The 12,833-nt window shown below is 33.9% G+C and overlaps 2 protein-coding genes across 2 annotated transcripts; one reads left to right on the top strand and one right to left on the bottom strand.

Annotated features, from left to right (window-relative positions):
* The first annotated feature begins 1,814 nt into the window (after positions 1 to 1,814).
* Positions 1,815 to 5,588, top strand: LOC112032079 (protein ULTRAPETALA 2). The gene is made up of 4 exons (XM_065771958.1): positions 1,815 to 1,842; positions 2,564 to 2,791; positions 3,587 to 3,896; positions 5,286 to 5,588. Exons 1-4 carry the CDS (start codon positions 1,815 to 1,817, stop codon positions 5,458 to 5,460), a joined length of 741 nt encoding a protein of 246 aa, XP_065628030.1. The 3' UTR covers positions 5,461 to 5,588.
* A 1,492-nt stretch (positions 5,589 to 7,080) lies between these two features.
* On the bottom strand, positions 7,081 to 10,572 carry LOC112032113 (lysine-specific histone demethylase 1 homolog 2). The gene is made up of 3 exons (XM_024064862.2): positions 10,454 to 10,572; positions 8,444 to 10,093; positions 7,081 to 8,328 (listed from the first exon to the last, which is right to left on the bottom strand). Exons 2-3 carry the CDS (start codon positions 9,975 to 9,977, stop codon positions 7,610 to 7,612), a joined length of 2,253 nt encoding a protein of 750 aa, XP_023920630.1. The 5' UTR covers positions 9,978 to 10,093; positions 10,454 to 10,572; the 3' UTR covers positions 7,081 to 7,609.
* Between the last annotated feature and the right edge of the window lie 2,261 nt (positions 10,573 to 12,833).

Here is a 12,833-nt window from a genome sequence, read left to right as displayed (position 1 = left end):
TTGGATTTCTAGATCTGATTTGACCCTAATAAGATTGGCTTAAAATTTTTAAATGAGTATGAGTATGGGTACGAGATGGATTATTAGGTTTCAATTTTTTTAATTAGTTTTTATATGTACAAAAAAGTTTCAATTTTTTGTTGTTGTTGATAATTTGCAATTTTTTTTTTCATTTTTTTTTTATATAAAAAGAGTGGTTCAATTTGTTTCCCCCTCTATTCTTTACTCAAACAACTTCATAGTTAATTTTCCAGCAAATTGAGTGTGTCAAATATATATATATATATATATATATGCTTGTTGTTCAAGCCTAGTGGCTTGTTGGTTTGGTTGAGTCTGTTCCTTTTTTTTTTTTTTTTAATTTAAGTTTATTTTTATAATTATTTATTTTATTAAAGCACGTAGAAGTTGTTTCAACTTGTTTTTTTTATTAATGTTTTGTTTTAGCAGTGCCCTCTCTCGTTTTGCTTTACTGAGATTTAGGCTTTACTCTTGTACATTGATCATCTTCTTGTTAATAAAATCTTACTGATACACACACACACACACACATATATATATATATATAATTTAAAGTTATAACTTAGAGTGTAGTCCAGAATTTGCATTCGTCATGTCATTGCAGGAACTCATAGAAGTGCTAATTATGGTATTGCATTACATTTTTGGACATTCAACAAATATATGGTGGGGTGGTGAGACATATGGTCATAGAAATACTTATTGCAAATTGTGATAAAGTAAGGAACTCATAATTTTAAAGAGGGTATTATCATAATATTTGAGTATATAAACCAAAATTTCCTTTTTGTTTTATCAGTTTAAACTTTTGGATTAATATATATTATATTAAAGTGGAACAACAATTAAAATTAAAATTAGTTTTAATTGTTGTCTAATTTTACATCACGTGTCTAATTAATTGATTATTTTTAACTTTGGTATCAAGTAACCTATTCATAATATTTAGTGCGAAAGTTGAGATGATCAATCCATTCATCTTGGTAATATCACCTCATTTTCACTAATTTAAATATTTTCATGCGTAAACACATGTAACAAGCTAGTGATAATTTGTTTTGGTATCTTAGTAGATGGATCTTTGAGTTGAACTTTGTCTCAACTCTAAATCCTCCCATTTGAAATTAAAGATTTTATGTGCAAGGTAGCTCAAATTAAACCCTTAAATTTTAAAATTTAAAATTAAACCTTATTGTTTTAGGGAATTTCAAATGAAATCTTTCAGTTTTATAATTACAAACTAAATCAAACACTTTTAAGTCAATTCATTTCCAACCCCGAGCCTTGTTGGCTGTGACAAAGTGTGAAGAGACGGTTGGAATTGAAACATATTTAAAAGTTTATAGTTTAATATGTAATTTTTGAAATGATAGAATTTTAATTTGAAATTCCTTTATACTATAGGGTTTTTATTTGTAACTAATGAAACTAGATTGTAACCCGTGTTTTCGTATGAAAATATTTAATAATAGTGATAATGAAGTGGTCTTACTTAGGTGATTGAAGTTGTTATCTCGATTTTTGGGTTGAGTATTATGGATGAATTACTTAATACCAATTTTTTTTTTTTTTTTTTTTGAGAAAGACTTAATACCAAAATTTAAAAATAAAAAATAAAAAAAAATTAATGGACACTTGACACAAAGTTAGACTATAATTAAAAACTAATTTGAATTTTGCTTGTACTTTGACTTTAAGATATTGTATATGATTATAAGGCTCAATTTAAATAGATTTCTAAATTATAAGGTTTAAAATATAATTTCTCCTAAATGAGGAAGTTAAAAGTCAAAATGGGTGGAAGAGCTAAGAGGAAAATAGGTTGAAGTAGCAATGCAAAGCTTCTAATAGTAGGTAATGTTTGGATTTGGGAAATTAAAATCAATGGATGTGAAGAACGATTGCTTGTATTGTTTGATAAAAATTAAAAAACACATGATGATATGAGCTTTGGACATTTTGCTCAAATAAAAAGGCTTATGATACCATGTATTTGAAATCACATTTTACACCTAGTCATTTAAAAAATTCACATATTAATGCAACTCAAATCCTTTCATAAAATTCATCAATAGAAAATTGTATTATTTCATACTTTATTCAACTCATTTAAACTAAATATTGAAATCAAAACCCTTCTCTTTAAATTCCTTTATCCATACAAACCAGTAGTGTATCACATTAACTAGATCCGTTTTAAAAATTGTACCATTTATCTTTCAGATCATGCAATGCAAATAGCACCACTACTCATATTCTCCCATGGTTCTCTCAGTCATCTTTTCGATATTGACTTTATTAGTGCATACTTGTTTACTGTGTCCTGATGACTGCATTTCAGCTTCTTTATGCATCCGGATTTAATATCCATAGACAAAGGTTCTCAAATAAGGTCTAAGACACAAAAACATTGTTCCAAAAATTCCCACTACATATCTTTGTGTTACTACAAAAATCTACCTGGTATCCTATGGGGTTTGGTTGATTTTCTTTTATGACAACTCTGGAAACTTTTTTTTTCCTCTTTCGGTTTGTGTCACAGCAAAGCGTACTGTAAGGAGGTTTGTGGCTAGGGATGAAGGGGGAGGTGTGATCAGGTTCACTGAGGAAGAGTTGAACAATATCAGTGAGCTTGAGAGAGGGCCAAACTATATTGAGGTCACATGTGGGTGCACAAACAAGAAGTATGGTGATTATATCGGCAAGCTTAGGATTAGTTCCTTTGGCCATTTTAAGATCACCTGCACCTGCAGTGAGAAATGCAAGCAAGGCAAGTCTCATTCTTTAACTTTTTCATTTTTCCTGAATGGTTCTGGCCAATAGGTAAAATTTGTTTCTGAAATGGAGCTCTGTATCTGAATATGTATTAATGCAATACTATTACTAAATATTAGTTAATTTGGTAGATTATTTCTTTCTAGTGAAACCAACTTTAGGTGAAACTCTTTAGTGATAATATTCGAATCAATGAATTGTGTACTTGCAAATTGATTATGGCATATAACATGAGATGGATGTAAAGCATTAAAGATATAAAAACTACACATTGAAGTCACATTAAAGTTTAAGAAGCTTAGTGCTTCACAAGAACTAAAATGTAGAATATTTTATGCTGTTTAAGAAGTTCCTACATTTTTCTTCATCTTTCTACAATAAAGTTATCATAATTAAGCTTTGTTTCTTTCAGTTATATTTAGTATTTACACTAAACCAAAGTCATATTTTGTTCCATTATTCCTTTCCCTTTCTAGAGTTCAACACTTTAATGCAGAAGACACTATTATACCTTATAGACTGCCAATAAGGAATGCATTATCTTGTTGATTTCAAACTCACTTTTATATAACTAAGGAACTTGATATTATCTAATTCTTAAGTGGAGGGGGGGAATAAAATATCCATCTAACTCTAATTGTTAAGACTGTTAGAGGAATTTATGGTCTTAAATTTTGAAGTTAAACTTTAAGAGGACATGAGCACAATCCATCATGGATGTGGGATTGCAGGTTTGTATCCTGTACATATTGAATATTAGATGTGATATTAGTGCTATTGTGATGAGCAGTGAATTTGACTCCCTATGCTTTCGAGAAACACAGCGGAAGGGAAGGGGCTAAGAATTGGAAGAAACACATTTGGGTTATCATTAATGATAAGAAGGTTGCTCTCTCAAAGACTGTTCTCATATCATACTACAAACATTCAACAAATATGGTCCTTAGCCGCCCCAAACAATTTCATCGTGATGAGTTCATTAGTTGTTCAGATTGTAAGAAGCTACGCAGGTTTCTTCTCCGTGATCAAGTGGGTTGCCGAACATATCATGATGCGTTGGCTAACAAAAACTGGAAATGTACTGACTGGCCTTATGATAAGTAAGTTTCTTTTACTTGATTTAATCTGAGTTCTTCAGAAAAATATGATTTTATAGTGCAATTTCTGATGAAAAAAGCTTAAGAATATATATAAAATCTACCCTGCTGGGAAACTGATCTTGTAGCTCAGGTCTCCATGCATCAATGGCAACCATATTTCATAGTTGGTGCCTCATTAAGCATTGATTCTTCAATAGTTTTCTGTCCAAACTAGCTTTTTTCAATCTAAATAGGAATGTTAATCCATGGTCCATATAGAATATGAACCAATAATTCTAATCTGATTACATTTGTAGATCTGGATCCTTGATATAATTTGATACCAAATAGGGATGTTATAAATAGATAAATCTACCATTTTCTTTCAACTGAACATTTTGAGGCAACTACTAATTTATCATGTAATTTTAGTAGAAGATAAAAATTTTGACAATCATTGATAAGGTTCAAGATATACAAGTCTTGTATTCCCTACAGAGACTTTGAACAAAGAACTTATGAAAATGTCAGATACATTGTGGCAAGAATATATACATCAATCAGGTTTTTGTTTGAGTTGGAGCACTCCATTCTAAGAAGCATATAAGTTTGTGTTTCATTAATGCAAAGCTGTTGTCTGTTGAGTTCATCAAAGCCTTTAGATAATACTTCCTTTCCCCTCTTACTTCAGGGTGGCCGGATTCAATACTAGCCTTGATTTTTCCGGCTATTACTCTTTCTTTCTGTTGATTGGAACGAAACTAGTTAATGAACTTTCCAAATATTATGTCATGTTTACCTAGCCAGTTAAACTAGAAGCAACAGTAGAAGCAAATTAAAGAATAAAAATTCTTTGTCTCATTTCGAGTATTCCACTTTATGTTCCACCAATTATAATTCATAACTTGTCAGAAATTTATTTATTTTTTCTTATAAAATAATTAAAATTTTAAAATGGAAAAAAGAAAAAAAGAAAAAAAAAAAAAAGATTAGATAGATGGCAAGTTATGACCAATGAAACATAAAGAGGAACATTAAAAATGGAACAGATGATTTTTATCCCAAGTTAAGAGTGGTTCTTTTAGTTAATGTTAGGCAGGCTATGAAACTAAATCTTATTAATGAATATAGGTGGTAATTGACTTATCCTTATGATAATTGTCTGACAGTTGCAACAATATATCAAGACAATATTTGAACGGAAATCTAAAGCATAAAAGAGCTATTCTTTCTCAAACAAAACTTTTGTTAAAATAGACAGAAACTGAGTATTCAAATGATTTGGACCTGATTGAAATAAGCACACCCCTTGATGAAAAACATGGACTAAATATAAAGCTAATATATCCAGCTACACTTAAATGTGCCTATTTTCTGTTAACAAATGTGTTTTCTTGATTGTTGTTTCAGAATATCCTGTGATGATGAAGAAGAGCGTGAGTGTCGCAAAATCTGCAAGGGCTGTCCTCGTTCTTCAACATGCAGGGGCTGCACTTCTTGTGTGTGTTTTGGGTGCACCAGGTGCCGCTTTTGGGACTGTGACTGCCGCACTTGTGTTGACTTCATGGAGCATGGAGAACCTTAGGCCTAGTCCCCAGAATCATATCCTTTCTTGCCTTTTCTTATTTGATCAAGAATAAAGAAAGTTTGAGACCTCAAAACTTTCTGTTTGAATGGCTGTTGTAAGACTGCCAACTTTTCGTTTGCTTTTCTTTTCTTTCTTAGCAGCTACCTAGAATAAGGTCTGCCTTTCATGGTGGATGTGTTATCATTTTATCCTTCTGGACCCATTTGAAGTTTTCAATAGAACTTAATATTTCCAATCCCATTGTTGAGTTGAATCATATAATCCTTCAATTATTTTTTTGTTTGAAAGATAAAATAGTAATTTGCTTCAGCTTTGCAAACCAAATTGGGGTTTATGTGACCAAAATAATTTGAAATTATTTAAAAATATTCTCTAAAATATTTCTTGAGTAAACTGAGAACCAAAAAACACTCAAGCACACACTTTTTAAGATTTTTTTTATTTATTTATTTTTACATGAAAAGCTTTTTTTTTTTTTTTTTGGTAAAATTGTTGTAGATGTAATATCTCTCTTTTTAAAACCCAGGCTATTTGGTAGTGTAACTAAAATAATAGTTTTCAATGTTTAAACAATATTACACGTATATTTACATACTTTTTCACCCACATGCATTTCCAAAAAACACAAACAATGTTACTAAAACAACATTACCAAACACTCTCTAATAGTTCTGAATCGGTGAATCCTTTTTCTCTGAATTTCAATTTTGAATAGTATTTTTGACCCAAAAAAATTTGAATTGTATCTTCATTGCCTATATAGAATTTATAGATGTGCAAGGGATCAACTTCAACATGATAAAATTTGACAACGATCCACCATCGTCACCAATAAGCTATATCTTACTATTGTTAGTGCTACCCACAAACACTGCACAACCCAAAAAAAAATATAAAATCTAGAATCAAAAAATTGTATTGCTTTATGTGCTTGACAGGAATTAACCCGTTTGAATAGTGGTGTTTCAACAAATGTGTTATGCACATGAAAATATCATCATTAAGGCCCCAGTAGTACAGTGGTATTACTCATTATTGTCACAAGGCTAAAAAAAAAAAAAAAAAAAAACCTTTGAAAGGTTACCTAAGAACCAATGACTTAGATGCATTCCAAGTTTCATGGACCAAAGTTATATTCCAACAAGAAATGATCTTTGGTGAACTTAAGGCCACCTATTAACATGTTCCTACATGACGTGGTTGAAAAGCCCCCAGAGTACCATCAAAATTATGAAAATAGCACATAATGATAAACTAGACTAGTTCTCCAAGAGAACCTAACGATATTACCCAGTTCTCTTTGAGCTCACATCCCCACCCCCAATTATTGTAAGTGAAAAAAAAAAGGGAAAGAAAGAAGAAGAAGATAAAAAATCATCAAATTTTTAGACCTATTAAAGAAGAAACAATGCCAAGCCCTGTCGAACTAAAAAATAAGATCTAGTTCATTCCTCCCTACTCAAAAAGGAGGGGATTGAGAATGTGAGAAAAAGAAAATAAACAATCATCAAATGTTTAGACGCAAGTGTTGCACTGCCTCTAAACATCATAAGGATGTGAGAAAATATATTGTATCTTATCTCATGTTTGGATAGAGAAAGACGAGGGAAGAGTAGAGGAGAGGAAAATGGAAGATACCATTAATGCTGAAAGGAACATGTTCAAAATCCAAAAATAAGAAAGGGAAGGAAAAAGAGAGGAAAAGGAAAAACAAAAAGCCATGTGTGTATATACCTAATGCATTAGCAGGCCAAAGGGGCTCCAACATACAAAATTTGGCATCTGCTATTCAAAATAGAGATCAGACTTCATCTGCAATTAAGAAAAGCTACTCCTACAGTCTCAACCTACTGAAAATTTCACAGCTACATGATTGATGGCTCTCTGGTTAGTTATCAAGTTGATCACTGTCAGACTTAAAAAATGTTCTACACAAAAAGGAGGGGATTCTCTAGTCAAACACCAAGAATTTGTTCTCTCTTGAAGTCAATGCATGAACAACTTGATCAGATTATATACAGATGCATGCACCTGGCAAGCAGAAGGCATGCACGTCCCTTTTATGAAACAAGTGCATACATCAAGAGACTTTATGCCAGCACGCAGAACACCTGAGTTTAATGCATTGAAACTAATATCATCTCCTCTACACAATGTGTTGTGGTCCAGCAGATATGCGATTCCTGCCCCGGCCTCTTCTTGCACTAGCAATGCTAGCTGTCAAGGAACTACCAACATTTGCTAAGGCACCAAGGCCCATCAGTTTTAGTCCAAGATTTTTCATTAAATACAACAACCTACTTTCATCCCCTTCAGTCACCAGTTGCAGCTCCTGTGCCTGCTCACGAGATATAACTGTATAAAGCTGCAATGGTAAGTTTGAGGAATGAAGGCAGTTGTTTGCTGATTCCTCCGTATAACTGTTTTCCCCACTCCCCAAAGTGATTCTCATGAGCCCCATTGATTTTGGGTCTTCTGTTGAAGGATCAAATATAAAGGAAAAGTTCCCTAACATTAGATCAGGCTTCTTGAAGAGATCTAACAGCAAATCATTGCTAGGTCCAACATTCCTCTGCGTGAGTTTCCTCAGATTATTTTGGCGGCCCCTGGTGGCTCGATAAATGCGTGAAGCTTCTCTTAAGCCACTCAAGAAGGCACCATGCATGCTGGCTGGATATTGCCTATTTGTGGCCTCACCAGCAAAGAACAAATTACCCAAGCTTTCTGCAAGTATATCATAATCACTTCCAGATGACTGTACTCTAACATGAGAGTATGAACCATAGGAAAGGGGATCACTGCCCCACCTTGTACATATTGTTTGTATTGGATTAGGTACATCAATACCTATAGGATTAAATATACCTGTAAAGAGAAATGTGAAATATTAAGAAGAAGCTAGACTCAATCAAGCTTTGGCAAGTAAGACAGTGAAAAACAAGATATCTTACAATTTTTGTCAATTTAAGAAAAATCATACCTCTTAGGATTCTTAGAACACGATGGAGCAAAATGGATGGATCTGTGGACTCAAATATTTGTGCAGCTTCTCCAGCCACCAGTGCAACAAGTACTGGACCCCCAGAGACAGTATGATAACTGTAAAACAAAAAAAACTCTCCACGGGTATCACTGTGTTCACTTAGACATCCAAATGTGTCCAGGTCTTCTCCCCAGAAAACATGTGGAAATACCATTGCAACTTTATTCAGCAGCCCAAATCCCAACCTCTCAATGGCTGCCAGCTTTCTTTGTGGTAATTCTGGTTCAAATCTGATAGTTCTTTTCTTTAAAACTCCAAGAGGTACAGTGCACAAGACCATATCTGCCTGAAACTTTTGGTCCCCAGCTATAACCTCAATGCCTTCATTTCCATATCTAATAGTATTGACAGTCTTTCCATAGAGTATAGGAACTCCTTCACATAATGCTTTTATCAATCTCCAATTACCTCCAGCAAGAAAGCAGTGGTCCCCACCCATTTCGTAAGGATCATCCTGATCCCAATAGGCAGCTGACAGTTCTGAAAGACATCCAGCATTAGCATATTCCAAATTTGCAAGATGCCAATCAAGAAGTTGCCTCTCCTCCGTACTTTTAGCCACAGCATACAATTGCGTAAGTGTTTCCAAAACTGAACCCAGGGAAATATCATTTGCAAATCCACCCATAATTTGTCTCAGTTCAGTAACTTTATCGAGCAACTTATTAAAAATGATTTCAACATTGGAATCAATTACCTTATCAACAGGGGCTCCATCAGGCTTGAACAAAGGGCAGTTATCTCTGACCTTATGAAGTGGTATAGAAAGTTGTCTGGCCAAAACTCCTAGTGGATTAGCATGGATACCAGTAATAACACTACCACCAAGGTCCACAGCAGCAAATTTACCACCCTGATCCATCTTTTGAGTATAAACTCTTCCACCAGCACGATTTCTACCTTCTAGAACAATCACTTTGAACCCAAATGACAACAGCTGCCTTGCTGCTGCTAACCCAGCAAGTCCTGCACCAACAATTATCACAGACCCTTCTGTTGCCTCCCCTGGCATATGAGAGATAAATGTAGGAGAAACCCCAAAATTGATATACCCATTGAACAAAAGAAAATCATAAGCTGAACATATCAAATGTTCATACTCACTACTCACAGTTTCTTTAACATGTCCTTTTGAAAGCCACACCCGCACATTATCCCTCCACCTTGCTAGTATATGATTCCTCACAACAATATAATCATTCTGCTCCTTCCCACCCAATTCACTCACCACCCTAGCTTGAATCTCCTCCTCAAGCAGTGCATCAATTGGGAACCCAAGAGACAGCGCAATCATTGCCTCAGTTTCCGTCTCTTTCTCCAAATCCGCCTTCGTTCTATTCCTCTTCTTGAAAGCACCACCCAAATGCTTCTCAATGAGCTCATCCATCAAATTCTCATCATAATTCCGCATTCCCGCTTTCTTTCTCAATGACCGCTTCGAAACCACACTACCTGAATCTGGGGTATCCATTATCCTGCCCAGATTCACTAACCAACCTACTTTTTAACTCAATTCAAAAAGTTGACCTTACAAACCCAACAGGAACACAGCCACACATTTCTCTTCAATACTGCCCATATATCATCCTAAGCCAAAAATTATCAAATGGGTATTCCATTTTCCGACATTTCACCAAAAAACCCACATCCTAGAATTTACTAACTTTGCAAAAAACATACAAACTAAAGAGCAAATTGAAAGAGAGTAAGTATTTTCTTCAAAAACCCACTTTTGTATTTAACCAAAGCAATGAGTCAAACCCAACAAAATCCAAGTTATTGTCACTCACACTGAGAATTCAAACTACAGCCACGCAAAATGTCAAACACATTACTTGCATTAAATTTTCGAGTTTCAGTCCCAAATTTTGGGTAAAGAATTGAGTATAAAATTGACTACAAGTTCATGCAAAATGTTCTGGAAGACATTGGAGAAGTGTGACTCACCTTGTTGGTCCGAATTGACTCGCGGATTGGGAGTTTCTGTGAACCTATTGAGAGCGTGAGTTAGGGTTTTCTTATGCTGCGAGTTAACTCGGTGAATTGGAAATTGGATTGGAGGGAAGGGTTAGTGGGCTTCAGCCCATAATACTTAAATATTTAAAGGGCTATTATAGTGGCCCCAAAATAATGGGCCATGAAAAGGCCATTAGAATCTCTTCACACAAGGGTTAGTGAATTTTTTTTTTTTTGGATTCTTTGGTCCACTACAGACACATTGGGCTTATTGGTCAGTTCAAATCTAGCTGTAGATGTGATTTAGGCTGCGTTTGAATCGGTGGTAATCAATTTCCGGAAATCATTTTTCACATTTTCCGCGTGTTTGGCAGTTACGGAAAATTCTATTTTCCGGAAATTCACTTCCTATTTTCCCGTAGACAACGGAAATGCATTTCCGTTCCTATTTTCACTTCAATTGATTTCTGGAAAAAGAGAGAGAGACAGAGAGAGGAAGAAGAGACAGCTCGGCGAGACCGAGACCCATCGGCGAGACCCAGCGAGCGCCGATCGTTGATCGCCCTTCCAGACCCAGCGATCGTCGATCGTCGATCGCACTTCCAGTGACTCGCACCGCGAACCAGACCCAGTGACTCGCCGATTGTCGCGCCTTCGACCTTCGACCTTCGACCCAGCAACTCGCACCGCGAACTCGACCCAATGACTCGCCGATCGTCGTGCCTTCGACCTTTGACCCAGACCCAACGACTCGCACCACGAACCCACGCCATCGCCTCACCACACCGATGACCCAAACCTTTAACCCAGACCCATCTCATTTTTTTTTTTTTTTTTTTTTTAAGTTTGATCGTTGTTGTTGTTGTTGTTGTGTTGTTGTTGCCGGAATTTGCTGCCGGAATTTTTTGTTGAATTGGCTGTGATGTTGAAATTTTTTGTAATAAAATTTGTTTGGATGCTGAGAAAATGTGAAAAATTTTCTGGAAAATAGCATTTTTAGAATACATCCAAACACATGAAAATATTTTCCACAACAATTTTCATAATTCAACCAAACACTTAAAAATATTTTCCTTTTCCGGAAAATAACATTTCCGGAAAATATGTATTTTCCGGAAAACGTTTTACACGAAACAAACACAGCCTTAATTCCAAATCTTTTCATTTAACAATCAAATTAAAAAAAAAAGTTATTAATTGAGTTAAATAATATTCACAATATATATATTTTTAATTCGATACTTAGTAGCACTATGTGCAGGTTGGATTAGGCTGGTTGAGGGAAAATATTTTAAGTTTTTAACCAATCTGCCTTTGGTGGGTTGTAAAATTTTCAAACTGATGTCAACCCAAAAATCTCCAAAAATGACTAGTTGATTGAAAATTTAGGCAGTTTTAACTTGGTGAATTGGGAGGGTCAGTTTTAATTATGTGAGTCTCAATATTATGTGAGAAGGAGTATTGCACTTGGAGTATTAAATAAGGAAAAAGTTTACAAATGTCCTTAGGGCTTTAGTTTAGGAATTATTTTCCGAATATAGTATGAGAAAAACATAAAGAAATTATTATTTTTTGATGGCTTTTTATATTTCTCATGAAAGTTATGTTAAAAACTTTCTAAAATAGTTTATTAACAATTTTCTTAAAGATGCCTATTAACATGACCCATTAAATAATTACTTGATACTATAAAGAGAGCGTGCACATACACACACATATCAAGTTATACCATATGTAAATTTTTCTTAATGTTTCATCGCCTAATAACTTTCGGTTAATTAGTATTTTTAAAATTATAACATTGGATGGTTTCAAAAAAAAAAAAAAAAATTATAACATTGGATTACATGTTCTCTATTTTCTTAACATGTATAACAAAATCAATCGCACATTATTCACTATTCAATCTATAAACTCATTTTTCATACATAATTTAAAAAGTATTTTTTAATTTTTTTTTAATTTATACATTTTATAGATGATATAACTATTAATCTTTAATTGTCTTAAAATTTTGCAAGTATGGAAAATATAGAAAGAAATGTAATCCATCAGTAGATTAGTGAACATACACATTCAATAAAAAATTATTGACCCTTTTATGTGTGTATTTTTTTTTAAGTAATTGCTTAAGAAAGTCTATTGTGTGTAATATAACTCGTATCACCCTCAATTAAAAATTATCATAACTTTTAAGTGGAGTTTGTTGGTCTTTGTGTTGGAACTTAGAACTCCATTTCTTCTCCTTTGTGTCTATGATTTTATTTATATAACATTGCTAAACATTATATATATTCTTGGAGCAATTACACTCTACCCCCCTAAACCATACCATCTTTTACACTTACCCCATCAAACTATTACCCATATA

The sequence above is a fragment of the Quercus suber genome, unplaced genomic scaffold, assembly GCF_002906115.3.
Source record: "Quercus suber isolate HL8 unplaced genomic scaffold, Cork oak 2.0 scaffold_51, whole genome shotgun sequence".
Taxonomy (NCBI): domain Eukaryota; kingdom Viridiplantae; phylum Streptophyta; class Magnoliopsida; order Fagales; family Fagaceae; genus Quercus; species Quercus suber.
Note: the sequence above shows the minus strand (reverse complement) of the source record. Positions and strands in the feature narration are given on the sequence as shown.